Source organism: Pelodiscus sinensis, chromosome 2 (assembly GCF_049634645.1).
Source record: "Pelodiscus sinensis isolate JC-2024 chromosome 2, ASM4963464v1, whole genome shotgun sequence".
In the NCBI taxonomy this organism is placed as follows: domain Eukaryota; kingdom Metazoa; phylum Chordata; order Testudines; family Trionychidae; genus Pelodiscus; species Pelodiscus sinensis.
The window spans coordinates 14,547,849-14,570,286 of NC_134712.1; the positions used below are offsets into that span (position 1 = coordinate 14,547,849).

Below are 22,438 nucleotides of genomic sequence, written 5' to 3' on the forward strand. Positions count from 1 at the left end.
TAGTGGTTATGTAACACTAAAAATCAAGCTCTAGTAAATATACTTACATTATATGAATTAAAATGTTTGTACACTATTGACACGCTGGCCCTTAAATTACACTAATTATATACAAAACGCCCCCCTTAATGACAGCTTATATCCTAAATACAGCAGAAAATATCATGGTAAGCTGGAAAATCCATTCATTTCTTAATTTAAAATGTAACATACCACACTCATCACCATGATGTCAATTCTTTAGATAAGCAGTCTAATAATTGTTAGCAAGTTGAAAACTGAAAATTAAGCTAAGCTTAGGCAGTTTATTTTGTACCATACCATTTTATGCTATTGTAGTAGTACAAAGATTTTAATTACCTAGACAAACTAAGTACTTCCTTTCTAAGTGCTGACTTGTTAGAAGCCCACTGTGCAAGCCTAGAAGGAAACCGAGACCCTAGAACACCACAATATCAGCCCATCTCTTCCTCCATCCCTCAAACATCTTCACCTCCCTGCCACAAATGCAGCAGCAGAGATCTGCACAATTTCTTTCCAGAGACGCAGAGGCAGCAGCATAAGGCCATCTTCTCCCTCAACTCAGCATAGCAGTAGGGATCTTCTCAGATTAGAAGTAGCAAGTGCATCAACAGGGGTCCTCTTGGCTTCTTTCAGGAGGCAAAGCAGACCTCATGTACTTATCCCACACTAGGAGAGTTGAATCTGCTTAGATGGGTGTGCCAGACCCTGCTGTACTCTCCTCTTGCCATTCTGATAGGGAGGTGGTATGTGAGGTTGGGAGACAGATGAGATCTTGGAGCTAACTCCCCATTGAGATGCATGGGACAATTCATAATTATCATTTAGTCAATTAAAATAAAGGGCTAATGTATATATTAAAATCCACACTGGAATATCAGATTCAAAGAAAGCAAAACCAGAAATTTCTTTAAAAAGAACAGATGTTTGATTGCTTTATTATTATTTTAAAAATACTGAAAACATGTAGACAAGGCCATATTGCTGCTTTTGTTTAAAATATTTTCTTGTAGATAATAAAAGCCTAGCTTTGAAGACACTAACAAACCTAGGAAAATGCAGTGCAAAAAGTCTGATATGCAAGTAAGGCAGGTAACACTACTCCAGGTCTACTTAAATTCCAGCTCCTAAAACCAGTCTTAAGGAGATTCTAAAAGGCTCACACTTGACATGCAATGAGCTTTCCCCTAGTCTAAAACGAATGATTACAAACAGAAAAAAAAATCTATTCATTTAAAAGAAGCAAGTGCCATGATCATCTGATCTTCATAGGTAAAATTAGAACTAATGGCAGTAAGATACAGTTATCAAAAAGATGCTACTCAATCTGCATTTTCCAAGCTAAAATATCCCCAGCCCATGACCACATTGCTGAACCCCGATGATCACCGTAGAAGTTGTCAGAGTGCTAAAGAGATTAACAAATATTGACATACTCCCGATCGGTCTGAAAAGGGTAGACTCTTAGCTTGTCTTTATTCCTAAATTCAGTCTTCAAAACCACTGTCAGTAACACCCACAATGAGATTTATTAGTAGGATGCCACTGACATCCCAGAATATAGGCCATCTGGCTCAGGTGTATGAACTTCTAGAAAGGTGTGGACCCATCTCTGTCAACTTGACTTTACATGCATGATCCGTATGTGCCACACCACGAGGAGGGTGCCATTTTGCAGAGCACACTGCCTTACCCCCACCAGCATAATAAACAAACAAGTCATTCATCATGGGTGATATTAATGGAGAACAGAAACACCCATATAATACTGACTTCTTGCAACCTCTCTTCCAGCCATTTATAATTCACAAATCCTTCTCTCTTTCTCTTATCGAACAATTATCAGTCTCTCAATCTCTGCAGAGAGACTCCTTAAAAAGAGGCATTCTAAGTGGACCAGGATTCTGGATGGAGCTAATACCAAGTCATATAGAATAGTACCTTCTGGTTTGAGCCAAGAAAGCATTTTATTTTTATTGTACAATTTTTTTTAAAAAGACTGCACAATTTCAGCTTCCAAGTGTCTCATTTTCTTGTTATCCAGAACATTAATAAGTGCACTCAGAGAAAGACTGTAGATGCAGCAATGATGGACTATTTTTTGCAGAAACAAAGGAGGACAAAGGACATCATTTTAGCTAAAGCATACAATACAGTTAAGAGATTTTGGGTCCAATCCTTTTGTTTTGAACCTGTTACCTATTTAATTTAATGACCCCTAGTTTTTATGTTCTGAGAACAAATACATAACTTTTCCTTATTCACTTTCTCCACACCAGTCATGATTTTAGACTTCCATCATATTCCCCCTTCATCTCCTCTTTTCTAAACCGAATAGTCCTAGTATTATTAATCTTGTCTTATATGTCATCAGAGACAGCAGCATGGGGTGGCAAGCGGGACCGAGTCCACAAGGGGAGCCAGTTTAAAAAATAGTTTCTCATGCAGACCGGCTCCTACCTGCCACACCGTCCATGGGGGGTCTGAGACCTCCGTGGACAAAGATTGCGTTGTGGCAACAGACGCTGTCCATGGGAAGTCGACAGGGGCTGTTGCTGCAGACCAGACACTTTCTGTAGCAGGCCCAGGCTCACCAGGGACAGAGGCTGCTCCACGGAATACCACAGCAGCTGCTGTCCAAGAGGGGCTCAGACCTTTGCAGACAGAGGCTGCTTTGTGGAAGCTTCCCCTCTCCTCATCCCTGGCGGATAGAGGCAGCAGCGTGGGGGATGGAGGGAAAGTAGCACCAACTCCTGCCTCTCCTTCCCCGCTGCTGATACAGAGGCAGCGGGGAGGAGGAGAAAGGGGAATGCATATCGTCAACAAGATTAACCAATAAGCCTTGGCTTATCGATTAATCATGTAGTCATCTACATGTTGACATCCCTAATTCTCTATCCCTTTTTTAATTATTCCTAACATTCTATTTGAGTTTTTTACTGCTGCTGTACATTGTACAATTCCCTTCTGCTTTATTTTTTTTTTTTTTAAAGAGTCATACTAATACAATATAAACTGGTACTTACTCAGTTCGTATTTCTGGATCACTGTGACAGGAATGACACATGGCACTAAACCGAGAAACAAAAAAGTCATAGCGTCTGTGATACGAAGGTGTATCCTCCTCAATGTTGGCAAATTTGACAAACTAGGAGATATAAAACAAACAAACAAACCCCAAGACAATGTTAGAAAAACTCTGCAATGTTTCCAAAAGAAAGCTAGAAAGTTTTCTAATTCTGAATGCCACAACTTTTAAAAGAGACTATTCATTTTCTTGAATATCTATTCTTTCCAAGCATTAAAGAGAAAAAATAATCTTTGTTTCAATGCAGTATACAATATTGTTGTACATTAGGAGCAGAATTACTAATTTATCTTGATTTATTTGAATAATCAAATAAAAAAAATGAAACATGCAGGGTAATGAGAAAGTAAACAGGCCTTGCCTTAATATGCTCCAGAAAAATATCAGCCCTGCTCAGAAAACTGGTCCACAGTTGAACTATATATCCTAAGGCTTTTTTTCTTCTTTTGGATTAATGTGCTTAGGGTTTTTTTTAGACCAGGGAGACGCGGAGAAAAGCCATGGCGAGAAAAGCCGCTCTGCGGCGCGAAAAGCTGCTCCACGGCGAGAAAAGCCTGGTCTGCTGGGGGAGGGGGAGGCACTAGCTGTGCCCCCCCCCCCGCAGACCAGGGAGACACGGGCGGCGGGACCGCAGAGAGGCGCCGCAGTCTCGCCGCCCGCGTCCTCAGAGGCTTTGCTCCGCGTCTCCCTAGTCTGCTGGGTGGGGGGGGGGGGGCAGCTAGTGCGCCCCCCCCCCCCCCAGCAGACCAGGGTTTTCTCGCCGACGCCTGGGGTAGAGCAGCTGGGGCGCTGCCGGGTTGGTCCAGTAGCGCCGAGGAGCGGCGCTGCAGGACCAACCCGGCAGCGCCCCAGCTGCTCTGTCCCAGGTGACCAGACTCAGCTGCTGTTGAAACTGATCAGCGGCTGATTCCAGGAAGCCTGGGGCAGAGCAGCTCTGCCCCGGGCTTCCTGAAATCAGCCACTGATCAGTTTCAGCAGCAGCTGACTTGGGGACACCTGGGGTAGAGCAGCTGGGGCGCTGCCGGGTTGGTCACCGCAGCGCCGAAGTGCGGCGCTGTGGGGACCTACCCAGCAGCGCACCAGCTGCTCTGTCCCAGGCGTCTAGATTTAGCCGCTGTTGAAACTGATCGGCGGCTGATTCCAGGAAGCCCGGGGCAGAGCAGCTTTGCCTCGGGCTTCCTGTAGTCAGCCGCTGGTCAGTTTTAACAGCGGCTGAATTTGGACACCAGTTCCAACTTAAATACAAATTCAATTTAAGAACAAACCTACAGTCCCTATCTTGTACGTAACCCGGGGACTGCCTGTATTAGATTGACCAGTTTTGTTCACAAGTCTGTTCTCCAGGCCAGCAGAGACCAAAGTCATTTTGCAGGGAATATAATCAGAGTCTGGGGGTGAGAAGGAAGGAGTGCCCTCAGGCTGCTGCAGGTGATTCACTGTGGGTCATATGGAGTAACACTAGCAGGCTGCCGAAGAAACTTCTTTCGCCCTCAACAGCTGGAGGATGTATGGTCATAAATATTTCCTTTCAAAAGGAGCAAGTAAACATGAAGGATCCCAGAGAACCTTTCCTCTCCAATTCAGTTAAGTGAGTATTGCCAACCTTGAGCACATAAACGTGTCCAGCACAAAATATATAAATACATATGACACAAAAGAGACATGAGTTTAAAGCCAAAGTAATAAGTGACTGGTTCTTTTTATTTTTATCCTAATTAAAAATAAGGGATGTTGTGCAAATCATATGGTATTAGAGAAATTCTGCTTAAGCCTGTGAATTCTTTTGTAAATTGAATGCTGCATGTTAATTTGCACAAAATCCTTTGAACATTATAAAATTAAAGAAGTCCAGAAATGACAAATGATAACGTTGAATGTTACTTAACATTATCCTAACAGGGAAATAAGAACAACCCAGGAAACTACAGACCACTTAATTTAACTTCTGTGCCAGGGAAGATAATGGCGCAAGTAATTAAGGAAATCATCTGTAAACACTTGGAAGGTGGCAAGGTGATAGGCAACAGCCAGCATGGATTTGTAAAGAACAAATCATGTCAAACCAATCTGATAGCTTTCTTTGATAGGATAGCGAGTCTTGTGGATAAAGGAGAAGCGGTGAATGTGGTATACTTAGACTTTAATAAGGCATTTGATATGGTCTCGCATGATATTCTTATCAATAAACTAGGCAAATACAACTTAGAAGGGGCTACTATAAGGTGGGTGCGTAACTGGCTGGATAACCGTACTCAGAGTAGTTATTAATGGCTCACAATCCTGCTGGAAAGGTATAACAAGTGGGGTTCCACGGGGGTCTGTTTTGGGACCATCTCTGTTCAATATCTTCCTCAACGATTTAGATATTGGCACAGAAAGTACGCTTATTAATTTTGCAGATGATACCAAACTGGGAGGGGTTGCGACTAATCTGGAGGATAGGGTCATAATTCAAAATGATCTGGACAAATTGAAGAAGTGGTCTGAAGCAAACAGGATGAAGTTTAATACAGACAAATGCAAAGTACTCCACTTAGGAAGGAACAATCAGTTTCAAACATACAGAATGGGAAGCGACTGTCTAGAAAGGAGTACGGCAGAAAGGGATCTAGGGTTATAGCGGACCAAAAGCTGAATATGAGTCAGCAGTGTGATGCTGTTTCAAAAAAGGCAAACATTATTCTGGGATGCATTAACAGGTGTGTTGTAAGCAAAACATAAGAAGTCATTCTTCCGCTCTACTCTGCGCTAGTTAGGCCTCAGTTGGAGTACTGTGTCCTGTTCTGGGCACCACATTTCAAGAAAGATGTGGAGAAATTGGAGAGGGTCAAGAGAAGAGCAACAAGAATGATTAAAGGTCTAGAGAACATGACCTACGAAGGAAGGCTGAAAGAATTGGGTTTGTTTAGTTTAGAAAAGAGAAGATTGAGGGGGGACACGATAGCAGTTTTCAGGTATCTAAAAGGGTGTCATAAGGAGGAGGGAGAAAACTTGTTCATCTTGGCCTCTGAGGATAGAACAAGAAGCAATGGGCTTAAACAGTAGCTAGGGAGGTTTAGGTTGGACATTAGGAAAAAGTTCCTTACTGTCAGTGTAGTCAAACACTGGAATAAATTGTCCAAGGAGGTTGTGGAATCTCCATCTCTGGAGATATTTAAGAGTAGGTTAGATAAACGTCTATCAGGGATGGTTTAGACAGTATTTGGTCCTGCCATGAGGGCAGAGGACTGGACTCGATGACCTCTCGAGGTCCCTTCCAGTCCTAGTATTCTATTATTGCTTGCAACTTTCAAACGCTAAACAATCCAATTGCATTAGTAGCCTCACTGAATAGGGATGACAGTGTTTTTATCTTTAAGAGTGCTTATACAAAATTACAGGCTATAAAAAAAAAATCAATGTTTGCTACAATTAAGAGTTTCTCCATTTAAAAGAACATGTGAGTGATGAACTCCAGAGGATGTTTGTATAACTTCACTAGAAAGAGTTGCTGAAGAAGCCTCAGGAGAACTGACCCCCACAAATTTAGTTGCTTATACCTAATATCACTTTCAAAAAGAAACAGGATAGTTCAAACCACAGAAAAAGCTCTTGATGCCACATCTAATAATTAAAACTATACCTCTGTCTGACAAGAAATTTAATATCTTTTTGGCATCTCCAAATCAACAAGTGAGCCAAACTTGAAGAGAAGGTTGACACTTCTTTACCGATCAGTCTAGAGCAGTGGTTTTCAATGTCCAGTCCATGGACTGGCACTGGGCCCCAAGATCTCCTTGACACAGAGGGTACCTAGTATCAAAAAGATTGAGAAGCACTGCTCTGGAACATCCCTTCATCATGGTCCCTGAAATGTAGAGGTAGCCTGTGTCAAGGCGTTATTCAGATATGACTGGAAAAGCCATCAGGTATCTGCAGCAGTCAGTAGCATATTTTATTTTTTTATATTTCAGGAGCAGTGTACAAACTTGAAGGTGTAAGCTCTGTATTTGAGGGAAATAATTAAACTGTTACCATTCATTATCTTCCTCTGCCCTTCATTTCTTCTCCTGCTTCCTTTGAAACATTTATTCTGTATCCAACTACAGGTTGTACCTCCCTCATCCAGAATCCTCAGGACTTGACTGGTCCCAAATAAGGGGATTTGTTAAACAAGGGGAGGTCCCTCCCAACATGTTCCATGCTGCCCCTGGCTAGGACTCCACCTGAGCCCCACTACTGCCTGACTGGTCATGGCTCCCCAGGCTGGATTTCCGTGGCTGCTGCAGCTTCTGGGCCTGACGGGGCTCTGACTGCTGTTGCTTCTGTGGCCCTTGCCAGCCCCCTGCTACTGCCTGGCAGCAGGGGCCAGAACTCCCTGCTGCACCCCACTCCCTCAACACAGGGCTCTTGGCAGAGTCACACCCCTACACCACCACTCCTGCCCAGCAACCCGACCTTCTTATACCTGGACTCTGTGGTCCAGGAACATCTGTGGTCCTGCCAGGCCATGGATTTTGCAAAACCACAGAATCTCAGTTAAGGGAGGTACAACCTGTACCTTACTGCCATCACTCCACCTATTGAGAGCTGTCATTTCAGTTTAAATTTAGTAGATTTATTACAACTATATTCTAAGCATCACTGAAAAAGCTGGCTCTAAAACCCGAGGTTCTGAACTATTCAGTTCTTTCTGGAGGCAGAATACACTGGTTTGTCACATAGTAAGAAAGTGACTAAATCAAAACAATCTTCTAAGGTCTACTGACACTCATTTGGCTTAAGGAGAAAAGCCTACTATCACTCACTGTAGCAAAGTTTTCTTTTGATACTATTTTATATCAAAACATTAAAGCTTTCCTTTTACTAAAAGCTTCAGAAATAGGCTTCAAATACCTGCTGTCCTATTGTTTGTTTCAGAGCATTGTTAATTATGTGACAATGTGATTAATAAGGTTATTGTTTTCAAAATGGCTTCTTTTAGACAAATCAATCTTCCACAATTTAATAAGCTATGAAGTTGAGGGGGAGGGGAAAAAAAAAAGAAAAAGACATCATTTTTATGCATTCCCAAACATTCAAATATCTTCAGAGCCTCTTGAAGTGATCTGTCCACATCAACTCTCGTGCAGAAGTTTAATAGAAGTGAAGCAAAAGGTAAGGGTACCTACAATTCATGACCTTGAATTAGGGATGTAAAATCCTGTTCAGAATATTAACTGGCTATATGTTTAACCAGTAAATCTGCCCGCAGTGCAGCAGGACTGGGGTGCAAGAGGGAATTTTGGGTAAAGGAGGGGGTTATGATCTGGGGCAGGGGTTAGGGTGCAGGGTCCAGGATGGGTTATGAGTGTAGGAGAGGATTCTGGCCTAGGGGAGGGATGCAAGAGGGGTGCAGGGAGGGAGTTTTAACCTGGAGGAGGTGGGGAGAGGGGATACAGAGGGTTTGAGTGGTGGCCTGGGGCAGGTAGTTGGGGGGAGAGTGTGGGTAGGGTGCCAGAAGCAGGCTCTGGCTAGGATACACTTACTTAGGCAGCTCCCAGCCAGAAGCTCTGCAGGAACCTGAGACAGGCTCCATGTCTGTGTGCTGGGTATGCTGCTACACGTGACTCTGCTCCAGCACAAAGAAGGAATGAGAGAGGAGAGAGGAGGCTTCATTCACTGGTCTAGTGCCAAGATAGAGATGTGTGCGCCAACTATAGCCCCACCGCAGCAAAACCATCCACTTGTCCATGGATGATGCTCCAAATCATTACTCTTCTTAGCAGAAGTTGACTTGGATCATAACTCCCATGGTGGATTTATCAACTCTCAATTGATTCCCTATTGACTGGTAACAATCTGGTGTCTCAAGCTCCCACAGAGCAATCACTGCTCTTTCACTGTCAAAGTAACTCATTTTTATGACCTATACAAGAAGGATCAATTGAGCAAAAAATTTAAAAAAAAGAGGAGTGGCTCTATGTCAGAAATTACATTCATGTGGGTCATAAGGGCACTAACTACGTGCAAGCTCAGGCTTTTATTAAAAGTTTTTTCTTTCAACTGAATAAGAGCTGAAACATCTCTTACCACCAACCATCTTCAATGAATTTGATTCAGATATGAGATAGCAAACAGTTTACTCACAGAATTGGTTCCAAGAACTTGCAGCTTTGGTTCCCCTGACTCTAGCAGCTTTGCCACCATGTGAAGGAAACTTTCCACAAAGGGTTTAATGCTTTGAGAATGGCAAGCCATTAAAAGCTGGTCCAGTGCCTCCATGGCAATTAAAACATACCTGAAAGTAAATGGAAAATTGACATTTAACATACATCTGTATTTACCTTAGTCCAAATTTTACAAAATTTGCAAAAAAAATTAAGCTGTCAGATAGGTGTCAGATACACCCACCATAATAGTCTTCATTTATTTCAGATGACTATTTCTAAAAAACAAATCAAAGAAAGTAAAAGTTCCTTATGTATCAGAGGGGTAGCCGTGTTAGTCTGAATCTGCAAAAGCGACGAAGAGTCCTGTGGCACCTTATAGACTAACTGAAGTGTAGGAGCATAAGCTTTCGTGGGCAAAGACCCACTTCGTCAGATGCATGTAGTGGAAATTTCCAGAGGCAGGAATAAATATGCAGGCCGGGATCAGGCTGGAGATGACCAGGTGGATCCAATCAAGGAGGATGAGGCCCACTTCTAGCAGCTGATCTGGAGGTGTGAATTCCAAGAGAATAGAAGCTGCTTTTGTAGTTAGCAAGCCATTCGCAGTCTTTGTTTAATCCAGAGTTGATTGTGTCAAACTTAAAGATGAACTGTAGCTCAGCAGTTTCTCTTTGAAGTCTGGTCCTGAAGTTTTTTTGCTGCAGGATGGCTACTTTTAGATCTGCAATTGTGTGTCCAGGAAGATTAAAAGTTCCTTGGTATTCCTGTAAAGTTTGTTAAATTTTATTTATTTATTTATTGGCAGGCATAACTCTTCCAGTCACTGGACCACGGTCAGTCTACCAAACTGTACTATGACAATTACAGCAGTGTAGATAAGCTTCCATAATTTAAGGAGACATCTCAAATCTACACAGAGCATGTTGGTGAGTGGGAGGAATGCTGATCAAGAAGTGCATTCACTGTCACTCACTCACTGTTAGTTTATATTAACAAGTCGTCTTGTTACTTTTATATCTGCATCCCTTTATCGTCAACAATAACTTCCGGGCAGCCACAACATTCTCTTTCAGGTCCTTCCGCCAGTTTCTTTTTTTTCCCCAAAACGTTCAATATTATGGTGTCTTTCTCTCTCTATTTTCATTATATATTCCTCTCCCTTATGTTCTCTTTTGGAAATTGTTTTTCTATACTTTCCCACTGTTCTACTTGAAAATTAGAATTAATTTAACTCAAGTATTAAGAATAATAACCCAGGAAGTCAGAAAATTAGCTTGTATTAGGAATGTAAAATCCCATTTAATCAGTTAGCAAATAAACATTATGTTTAACCAGTTAACACTTTAAATGTGGGACAGTAGGGGGCTACTCCAGTCCAGCTGGGCCAGTGGTTAACCATAACCAATAAGGATATATTAAATTAAAACAATCAAAGTATAGTAGACAGTAGGTTCTGCTGAATCCAGAAGTATGGCCTATAATTCCAGATAATTTTCATATCCAACATTGTCTACAACTCCAATATTCACTTTATATTTGAAAAAAAAATTGAATATCTATCTGCTGTCCACCAGCATGAATAACATTCACGGTTCTGACTCTATATGTCTTGTAGACTGAACCAGAATAAAGACAGGAAAAGGCAGCTAACTTTCAGCATCTATATTTAGCCAGTGACGAAATCCCTTACCCATAGCGATGTCTGACAACATCTCTGCTCAGTCTCTCTGCTAGGTAAGCTCCAATTCGATCCAGCTTCTCTGGTGCAGAAACTGCATAGAAAGTCAGCTTCTCCATATCAGCTTTAACAAGACCATCCTAATATTAAGATAAAAAGTTTGTTTTTTTTAATTCATAGCAATTTTTTAAGCTTCTGAAAAACCTTTCATTTTTCCAATTCAAAGCACATGTTTGGGGCTAACACAAATTAGAATAGTCAACTTTGACAGAACCTGTGAAATTGTTCATTAACAATCTTGTCTAGGGCCTAAAATACAGAAATAGCACCATAAAGGATTAAGCCCAGTACTTCTCAGAGACGTACACTGACAATGTATCCCCTTCTTTCTAACAGAGGCAATAATGGGGGAGCTGTGATTTCATTTGAGACATTTTTCCTAAGGTTCCATTTTCATTACTTCAGAGTCCTTCAAAAAAACCATTAATTACTTCAATTAAACACTTCAGTAGTGAGTTTCAAGTTAATCCCTTCAGACTCACATTCTTGTATAACTGAAATTGCAGTCTAAATGTTCCATTGCTTCAAAATCATGCCTTAACAGTTCTAATTCTCCTCTGTATCAGACCACTGCTTTCATATTTGCTGTATTACAGCTGGTGATTAAGGGGCTGAAGCAACCTGATAGTTAGAAATCCCAATACCAATTACAGTTATTGGCATATAAAGAGTACTTAGCCTTATCATATGTTAATTTTCGGAGCAGAGATAAATGGGTTAATATTAGGGATGTTAAGAAGAGGATATTTAATCATGTAATTGACAGGATTTTTAATCGACAACACAATTAGTCAATAGGGGAAGGCGCTCAGTTCTGGCTTGTGCTGGGTCCAGGAGTGATCCCTGCTGCCGCTCTGCATTTTAAATGTAGTAAGAGTCAGGCTGCCTGACCACCTGGCTTTTACTACATTTAAAATGCAGAAGCGCAGCAGGAGCAATGGAACATTTAGACTGCGGGCAGAGGTTGCTTCGCGACAGCCTCCCCTGGCTCCCTCTTCCGCCAGCTCTGCCACCTGATAGAGGCAGCAGGGGAAGGGGGCAGGTTGCACTGCAGAGACGGTGCTATGGGGAACCTGCTCCTCCCCCTCCTTGCTGCCTCTGATAAAAGGGTGGGGGAATGTGAGTAGTCAACTAGGCTTATCAGGTAGTTGACTAGTTGCTTACATCCCTACTTAATATACATTTCTCATCTGAATAACTGATTACAGCTGGTAAACACCACACTTTTCTTATATATTTTTCAGTGGAAAGGGGTTATTCATGAACATTTTTAAAACTTTTTGTGGCTCTCTCACTGATATCAAGGTGAAAGTCGAGCCACAATCAGGGCTTCAACCCCTTCAAATAGTCCTATTTAAAATTATGGTTTCTTTCTGTATAGGAGCATCAGCCTCAAAGAGAGAATGACTTAGTAATTGCATAGGAATTTTTCTTCACTTTTTCTACACTTTGAAAATTTCATGTTTAATCAACTGGAGAACATAGGGATCAATTACTATGGAAAAAACACACAATGGTGATTAGATATGCTACATTATAACCCTCAGTGATAATTACATTTCTGCAGTGTTACTGGTGCAGAAAGCTGTATTCTTGTTAAAGTCTTCTTTCCTGGCTGGATAATTGATCTATGATTGTCTATTATCATCTAACTTATTTGACACCACAAAGCAGTTTAATTGGAAATTCAATGAACAGCATAGCTTTTTAAACAATATTTCAGATTCATTAATTCAAAACAATTTAAGACATATAAAAGTTACATAAAAATTTGTTTTTCCTCAAATTCTCACAAGAATGATTAACTTATGTGTGAGCAATCAAAGGAAATAATGTCCACGGTATATGAAATGAGTCATTAGAAAAAGATTTAGTATCAAGAAGTCCCAGAGAACTAAACAGATCAGTTAGATATCATGCAATTAAATATTTTAAACATGTAAAATTAGGCTTACAATGATTTGCAGTGTCATAAATTGTGGGCTGGACAATATTCTGTCCTCCCCCAACTTTTGCACACACCAACACAATTGGCGATTCTGAGGCATTGCTGCATCAGGGCTGCTTTTGAGAGCACACACAGCACTAATAAGGCTAGTACAAAGATATTCAAAGATGTTTCTCTATACCAGTAGTACCAACCAAGTTTTAAGTAGTATTTGCTTTCTAAGATAGCATATAGAAAACAGATCATCAGCATCTTTCTCTTGTAGATAAACAAGATGCTTCCGAACAATTGTTTCCTCTGGAAATAACATTTTAAAAAAAATCCATGTTTTGAAGAGACCAGATCAACAGAAAGAATAAGTCTCTCCTGCAACTGATATTTTACAAAACTTCAGTAGGAAGTCTACAATGATAAAGGCAGATCTTCAAGGAAAAGCCCACACATGCTAGGGATGTGATAGTGTAGTATCAGATTCAGCAGGGAGACAGGGAGAGACAGGCGGAAGCCAGTGCTTTTAAGCAGGCTCTCTGCAAGCACCAGCTCCTGCAGAGCCACATGCCCACCCCAAGCTGTATCGGATGGGAAAAAACAGGGGGCAGGCAGAAGCCAGTGCTCACGGGGAACTGGCTTTTCAGTAGACTCTTCTTGAGCACCAGCTCCTGCAGAGCCAACTCCCTCCCCATGCGAAATTTTCAGCAGTTACATGTTTACCAAAATAAGAGCCTTTTAACATCTCTAACACACGTTACAAATTCTGTCTCATACTTATGCCAGATAGGGATGTAAAATCCCATTTAATTAGTTAACTGGTTCCCTCCGCTCTCCACGGCCATGCTAGAGAACTCCTGCTCATGGAGCACTGTGCTGAGCCAGCAGCAGACAGAGGCTGCTTTGGCTAGGCTAGATGGTACTCTGCCCATAGTGGGCCCCACAAGGCTGGATCAGCCGCCTGCCCACATCAGGAGGTTGCTGCTCCAGCCCCTACCAGTTAACTTTTCACATCCCTAATGCGAGACCTGTACACTTGGCGCTATACTATTCACATCCTTCAATTTTAAAGAAAAATGGTAGTTTTAAAGAAAAATGGTTTTATGAGAAGCAATCCCGTTCCAGCACATTCCGTTTTCCTAGCACAACAAACCCCTTACGTTGCTTAAAGTTACGTTAAGTGGAAGCTGTACGCTGAATACGGTGGTTCTAACACCGGGGTCACCAACTGGTCGATTGCGAGGCGTTCGAGGCCCCCCCCAATTTCCTCCCACCCCCGAGAAGCCCCACTACCTACCTCCAGCAAAAATTGAGGCAGTGCCGGCTTCCTGCGGGGTGGACGGAAGTCCTGCAGCTGCACGCCACTTCCAGGGGTTCTGGAAGTGCGCTAGCTGCTACCATCCCTCAGGTCTGTGGATTGCCGGAACTTGTGTGTGTGGGGGGGGGGAGGGTGGTCCCTGGAAGCGGCACGCGAGCAGGGGCTCCCCTGTGCCGTGGGAGGGGGGAGTTGGCCCCGGAAGAGGCATGTGCGGGGGCTTCCCTCTGCAGGGATGGGGGAGGGGGGAGTTCTGGGAGGAGGCGGGGGAAAAGGACTCCCTGCCCCCACTGGCACCCTGTCCCCTGCTGCAGAACCCTGTCCCCTCTCTCCTGTTCCCCCCTGGCACCCTGTCCTCTCTCCCCTGGGTCCTGCTGCAGAGCCCTGTCTCCACCACAGCACTCTGTCACCTGCCCCAGTACCCACTAGCACCCTTCCCCAATACCATGTCCCCAGCTCTCACCAGCACAGTTGGGGCCACATTAGTGATGCTTGGGGGGGTTTTGGGAAAAGTTGTTTTTTTAGGGTTTTTTTTTTTTTTTTTTTCATCTCACTTGTGTGGCTCCAACTGGCTTTTCTGTGGGTCAGTGAACTCAAAACAAGTTCCCTGCCCTTCTCATAAAGACAATGCAGAAACTTTTTGTGTTTGACATAGTATTTTAGTTAAAAATGAAGCCTGGCTAACAAACCCCCAATTGGGGCCAAGCCCCCATCTGGCCACAGCATTATAACACTCCTGCACCCCGCCAGACCCTAGATCTGAGGGTATCATACCCCGGAACCACCTGCCCTGAGCCCTTCACATACCCCAACCCAAATTACTGCACCCTCACAGCCACAAGCCTGTGGCTTGCTTAGTACCTCAACCCTCCATCTGACCCCAACACTCCCCAGCCTGGAGCTCCCTCCCTGAGCCAGCATCCCCTTCTCCACCTCCTCCTGCATCCAAATTTCCTCCCCGAGCTTGCACCTCTCACCTTCCCACACTCAAATCTCTCATTCCCACCCCAGAGCCCACACATCCTGTCTCAACCCAGTGAGGGTATGGCTAGACTGTAGGAGTTTTTCCCCAGGATTCCAGCGATATCCTGAAACAACTCTTCCGCATCCAGGGATGCATCTGTTGTTCTGCTTTTTTTAGTGGAAGAGCAAACATACTCTTTCAGTAACCCCACGAGGAATAAGGGGGATTCCAAATGAAGGATTTTTTCTAACATTTGGTCCAGTCTAGACAGGCCAAATGTTGGAAAAACCTCTTCTTACATAAGAACTGGAAAAAAAATGGCAGTGTAGAGTGTGTAAGGGCTGGGGATAGCAAGTGATGGAGAGGAGGAGAATAGAGAGGGTGGGGCTTCAATTAGGGGTGGGGTCTTAGGTGAAGGATGGGGCAGTAGATCTTTGCTTGTTCTGAGATTTAAAAAGTGATCTTGGGTGTAAAAAGGTTGGAGACCGCTGTTCTAACTCTTTCTATTTAGAAGGAAGTCTTAGACAAAACTCTAGATTTAGCTCCAACAGCACTAATACTCAAGAATTAAAGGAACATGATATGAAAGGATTTCTACTCTGTGTATCCAAATAACATTACAATAAACGTATACATGTGCACAACTAGAAAGGAAAAACAGCTGGATCATAATCCATGGAGTAAACTAAACTATATATTTCAAAATGAAAAAGACTAAAATGCTAGGCCTACAGAGAAAAGGAAATATATTAAAACTTGTGGTCATATCTGAACTAAAATCCTGTGTTAACATATTTGTGGTCAATGCTTGGATCAGAGTTTTGCAGATTTCTCTTTTACTAGAGAAGGCTCTGGCCGATTAAAACTGAATGCCTCATTCTCCAAAAAAGGTTTAAAATAATATTTTTGAAAACAACCAAAATTCAGAATTTGAAGCTGCTTTAAGGTTTAGTTAAATCGTTAACTTACTTTGGGGTCTTCAGGGAATATGTTATCCACCAGACGCTTGTAACGAGGGCGCAAAGCAGCACAACAACAGCATACTCCTGGAAAAATATTTACAAAACCAAAAAACAAGTTATTATAAAGAGAAGTTTTTTAAAGCTGTACAGAATCATTTAAGAGAGAAAGAGTACAAGAACAGACCCTGTTCATTAGCAGTCAGGATCAAACCTGAAACCTCTGTAGCTTAGTATAGGTTGGACCTCTCGTCTGCCAACCTCGGACCTGACCAGTCCCGGAGGAGAGAATTTGCCAGACAACAGGAGGTCCTTGACACCAGTCCCTCGGCCCGCTGCCTCTCCCCGCGACCAGTTTCTTCATCCCAGACGGGCTGTCTACAGGCCAGCCCCACCTCCAGCTCTGCTGCTGGCCGGGCAGCTGAAGGCCCACTGAGGAACAGCACATGGCCCAATTGGGCTGCAGCAGCCCCAGCCCTGCTGCTGGGCTGCACGTGGCCCTGGCCGTGCTTATTCTGTTGAGCTGCCGCGGCCAGCTTTCCCTCCCAGGCTGCTGTGGCCATAGTCCCGACCTCGCTACCTAGTAGTAGGCAACCCCAATCGTGCTGCCGCCGCCGCCGCCACCACAACCTTCTGAGCTGCTGCAGCCCAGACAGGCTTCCCCTCTTGGGCTGCTGTGGTCCCAGGCTCATTGCTAGGGGGCAGACAGTTCTGATCGCGCTCCACCAAGGCTGCTGCAGTCTTGCTGCTAGCAGACTTGCAGGGTTGCACCAGGTTCCCCACTGCTGGCCCCCCTGCTCCAGGACACACTCATCCAGACCATGGATGCTGCCAGACAAGAGAATCCTGAATTTGAGACGGGCAACTTGTACATGAGCATATACTACACGAGCTGAAAGCCACATCACTCTCAGACTGTAGCAGATTCAATCTTTAACTAGTCATGGTGCCACTGGAGGGAAATTGATCAGCATACCCAGAAGTCATGTGTCCATGGCAGATAAAAAACAAACACCCAAACTGGTTTTTATTTAAATCAGATTTTATGTTTTTAAAAATTCCCAATAAAATACTAAATTTCTCATTTAAAAATAACATTTACAATTAAATCTTATCACAAACAGACTACACAGACACTTGTCGCCTCACAAATATGAATTAATGGCTCTAGTCTGTCCAACCTAACAACCAGCTCTTGCTTCTTGAAAGTTCTGGGCTTTCAATTTCTGTTAGTCTGCTGAGAAACATGGGCAAAGACAGACACAGGCTCGACAGGATTGTTTTTGTTCTGTGCTTAAGTGGTAGTGAACCTGGGCCAAACATAGCAGATTTAGTTAAGACTTTGTCTAAAGACAGAGACACACTATATAAGAATGGATGGAAGCAGCACAGAAAGGAACATTGGAATGCACTGGAAAGGAAAAGGGAAGACATTATTCAGCACACACATGGCTTCCTATATTCCCTAGTTTTTCTATGATAAAAGTGTGTCATGGCTTTTGGGTGTAAAAGAGACTTTAGCTGGGAATATTTTGAAGAAATTTGTTTCCTGGGTTAAAAAGGAAAACATCAGGTATACGCAGTGCAAGATGATGCAGGGGCTAGCTGCAAAAATGAATCATCATAGGGAAAGCTGCTAATTGGGAGAAAATGATCTGGATATGTCTGAAGAACAATACGGATCAACTTTGCAATGCATCAGTCTTCAAGATTCTCTCTACGCCTTTCAGCAGTATAATCTAACAAGTAAAATATCAAGTTGTTTGCTATGGTGGATGTTGCTAGAAAAAAAAGTTTAGCTTTATGTTATTTTTGCTGGCAATTTAATCTGCCCCTAATACTTTGAATCACTTGGTTACTCTGCTGACACCATTATTGGACCTAACCATAAATAATTTAATGGAGATTGCCTATCTCCTAGAACTGGAAGTAACCTTGAAAGGTCATCGAGTCCAGTCCCCTGCCTACACAACAGGACCAAGTACCACTCCTGATGAATTTGTGCCCCAAATCCCTAAATGGCCTCCACAAGGATTGAACTCACAACCCTAGGCTTAGCAGGCCAATGTTCAAACCACTGAGCTATCCCTCCCCCCTAGGTTACAAGATCATGCCAGTTACAAGATCAAGAACACATATTCCTGTTCATCCAGAAATATAATTTATGCCATCATGTGCCTAAAGTGTCCATCTGCTATGTACATTGGACAAACATCTCAGACACTTCGCCAAAGAATCAATGCACACAAAACAGACATAAGACTCTCTCTGAGAGATAGCTGTTACTTGCCATTTCAGCCAGACTGATCATTCCCTCAATGACCTTAAAACATGAATATTGCTTCAAAGAGACTTTAACTCCAGACTTCAACGAGAAGCTTCAGAATTGTCATTCATGCTTAAATTTGACACTTTATGTATGGGTTTAAACAAGAACTCTAATTATCTCACCCATTACAAAGATAGCTTCCCCAATTATCACCCCTAATATCATTACCTCACAGAAACTAAACTTCCTCCCTCACCCCCACTCTAAAATTTGATTTGTCAATTTCACATGCGTTCATTTTTTTGATTGTATCACTTTGGTATATATGGTTGTGCCGATTTTCTTCCACACATTGATCTGAGGAAGTGGGTCTGGCCCATGAAAGCTCATCACCTAATAAACCATCTTGTTAGTCTTTAAAGTGCTACATAGTTCTGTCTGTTGGTGTTGAAAAGGCACAGTAAAGAAAGAGAAACAAGTGCAATGTATTTAAGATTATTCTTGGGGTCATAGGTTAGTGAACATGCCTGATTTCAATCTTGTGGCCCACTGAGATGAAGGAGGGCCACACATGTGCCCCACACACTAGCCTTGGTTGCCCGTTGATATGTTAGAACATTAGAACCTCCTACACGGGCAGAAGAAAGCATTGCCAGAAGAAGCACAGAGATTACAGCTAGCAGCTATTATAAACTTTGCAGCAGGAAAGGGAATCAACTCAGCTGGGGGGGGGGGGGGGGGAATCCACAAATTCCATTACTGAGCATTTTTAGTCCTTTCTGCCCCAAAGACTGAAAGGATAAGGGGAAGGATATGATTTTTTCCACATATTTAGGTTGAGAGACCTTCTTCCCTCCCCCATCTCCAGTCATTAAGCTACTGATTTATAATATAATTATTGTAGTATTACATATATAGTAATACATCTGTCTGAAATTTACCAAAACATATACAATATTTAAGTACTAGCTGGCGTTACCCGGCGTTGCTCAGTGTGGGCGGTGGGGTCCTGCCAGTGGTGCCCCATGGAAGAGGTGGGTGGGAGGGGGCGAGCACGGGACCTAGGGTGGGCGGGGTTGCCCAGCTCATGCCCAGGGCTGCAGGTGCTGTGGGGGCAATGACTGCACCGGCCACCCCAAAACTTTTTCCCCGCTACCTGCTACACCACGGGGCCGCGTCAGGGATTCCCTTTGCCTGTGCCGAGCAGGTGCCAGGCTCTCCGCCACGCAACCAGGAAGCCGGACCCCGGGCCGCTCCCAGCACCGTCGCCACCACCTCCCCACTGGGCTTGCCCCGCTGCACCTGCAACCGCCCGCTAGCGGTGGCCGGAAGCTCCAGCCCTCCGCTCAGCAACCCTCAGCCGCCATCAGAGGGGAGGGGCCTGGTCCGAGTGACATCACGGGTGGGAGGGAGGTAGGGGCTCCCCTGCCCCGGACGCTCCTGCGCAGTGGAACGGCCTGGTAGAGGCGAGTGGGGCAGCTGCTGCTTGGAGTGCCACCCTTCCCCTTGCGCCTCCAGCCTCAGTGAGTGACTGTCCCTGCCGCTTTCCCCAGGAAGCTGTTTCTCCCCGCACTGCCAAAAGTACCTTAAAACCTTCTCCTGGAGGAAAGGTTACCCCATGCAAAGTTTGGTTGCGGTAGCTCTTATAGTGCCCAAGTTATTAGCGCACAAACATACATTCTCCTTTATATATTAGATTTCAGGATTTATTGCTTTCTTTAGTTAATATGGAACAGATACTTCTGTTGGTCTGAAGACTTTTAGAGGCTCTCACATGAAAGCACAATAAGGAACTGATACTATACCCCATGCGACACCCTGTACCATATGTTCTTTTAGATAGTTATGGCATTTTTTACTAGATATGTAAAAGAGTATAGCTGAGTAGGTGACTAGGCTTATCCGGTAGTCGAGTCATCTACTCGTATTCCCCTCCCCTCAAAGGCAGCAGGGGGAGAGCAGGAGCTGGTGCTGGTGGGAGCCACCTTAAAAGTCAGTTTCCCCCAGCACCATCTCCACAGTACCGCTTGCCCACGGACACGGGTTGCTGGACCCAGCACAAGCTGGGATGGAGCAAGTCCAGCTCACTCCCAGCTGGATCTGGGTCCCCTGCTGCAGCTCTGCAGTTTAAATGTACTAGAAGCAGAGCTGCCTACGTACCTAGCTCTTACTACATTTAAAATGCAGAGCCATAGCAGGGGTAGCACCTTTCCTTATCAACTAATCATGAAGTCAGTACAAACTGTATTGACTACATGATTACCCAATTATTCACCTTTTAACAGGGTATCATTTGAAAGTGCATAATCTACTGAATATTATTGTATGGTTGAAAAAAGTGTAGCAACAGTGTGTATGGACTTAAGGTTCTACTGTAGGATAGTTACTGAAATATATTGTAGCTCTGGGTAACATCCACATACTAGCTCCAGAGGGTCAACAAGAACCGATCAGAGGTATTTGAAAGCAATGTGTATGTGTCTATATGGTATATGCCTTGGGGCACAGGACCATTTGGGTCCATGTGAACATGTTCAGTACAAGTACTAACCCTGTAGCTCTAATTGGCTGGTTTCCAGTCAATGGGAGCTACAAGAATTGCGCTGAGGGTGGGGGGCACCACACAGAGAGATACAAGCACGCCCTCACGGAACAGAGACAAACACACCGGCCCCAGCAATTCTGCTTTGAGTGGCTCTTTGTGCTGTGGTAGCCAGGAAGCCTGCCCTTGGCTATGTCTAGACTACATTTTTTTTTTTTTCAAAAGAGGATATGCAAATTCCGACCTCACTTTCGAAAGAGAATCTTTTGAAAGTGAAAGTAGTCTGTATGTGGGTTTTTTCGGAAAAAAACCCTTGGAAAAAAAAAAACGCTCTTCCTTTAAAAAAAAAAAAAAAAAAAAAAAGGTTTACATGGTTTTTTTGAAAAAGGGTTTTTCCTGAAAAAACAGCATCCAGACTTTCACTATCGAAAGTGAGATCGGAAGAAGATATGCAAATTCCCATGGAATTTGCACATCCTCTTTCAAAAAAAACCCCATAGTTTAGAAGTACCCTTAGGGTCCCACTGTTCCGGATCCAACCCGAAGGCGGTATTTTGCCCACCCTGCTTTACATGCTGATGGCTGAGAGTGATTACTATCTGGACAGGTTTGCTGTTCACCAGCAAAGCTGTGTAAAAAACATTCCAGGCTGAAGAGCTAAGAGGACAAAGCAACTCATGCTGCATCTTGAAGAATGTCACAGGAACAACATTAGATTTTATATGGCTGTTAGGGGCAGTTTAATATTTTGAAATACATATATAATGTGCTTTCACTGGGGCAATGAAATAATAAGTCATATATTAGAAGTAAATAATTTGTTGTAAAGTTAATCTTATGTTCACAGTACTCTCATAGCCCAAACCAAAACTCTTAAATAATCAATAATTATTTTTAAAAAACCCTGAGAAAATACTTTTCATGGTTAACAGAAAAGTATCCAAACTCCTGTTCTGTTACAAAGCTGTTATAACCACTTTCTAAATATGTAAATTCAAGACAATACGTAAATTTCCTGAGCACTGGAATCCACCTCGTCCTATAGATGTCTTTGCCAATGTAAGTCACATTAAACAGGAGGCGAGAGGGAAGCCAAAAGAAAAGCGCAAACATCTACAAACAGGACAATATATTGTACAGGAACTGCCCTATTTATTGCCTGATCTTGACTTTGAATTATCCTTTCACAATATAAAGAAGGGGAATATTTTACATATATATGTATATATAAACACACATGCGCACACACTTTTTTCCATACAAACACCCGTAATTTACAGTAAGCAATAAAATTAGCCTGGTATTTCAGTAGCCAATTATTTTGTGAATGAAATATGTAAACTAAGATATAAAATATGTAAATTAGATGTTCCTTTCCCATTCTATTTCTCTACCACTTGAGGGTTATTAAGACAACTAGATTAAATTACTTTTTAAAATGCCTGTTCCTCCACTTTCTTGACCCATTTAAAATG

The 22,438-nt window shown here is 43.1% G+C and overlaps 1 protein-coding gene across 5 annotated transcripts in view; it reads right to left on the reverse strand.

Annotated features, from left to right (window-relative positions):
- The window catches only part of EFR3A (EFR3 homolog A), a 101,207-nt gene that overhangs the window by 62,352 nt on the left and 16,417 nt on the right, over positions 1–22,438 (reverse strand). For all 5 annotated transcript variants that reach the window (XM_075920132.1, XM_075920131.1, XM_025184913.2 and 2 more), the window contains 4 exons: positions 16,163–16,239; positions 10,931–11,058; positions 9,218–9,368; positions 3,048–3,169 (listed from right to left, as the gene is read on the reverse strand). In XM_075920132.1, the coding sequence (XP_075776247.1) occupies positions 3,048–3,169; positions 9,218–9,368; positions 10,931–11,058; positions 16,163–16,239 (478 nt within the window). The remainder of the gene's footprint in view (positions 1–3,047; positions 3,170–9,217; positions 9,369–10,930; positions 11,059–16,162; positions 16,240–22,438) is intronic.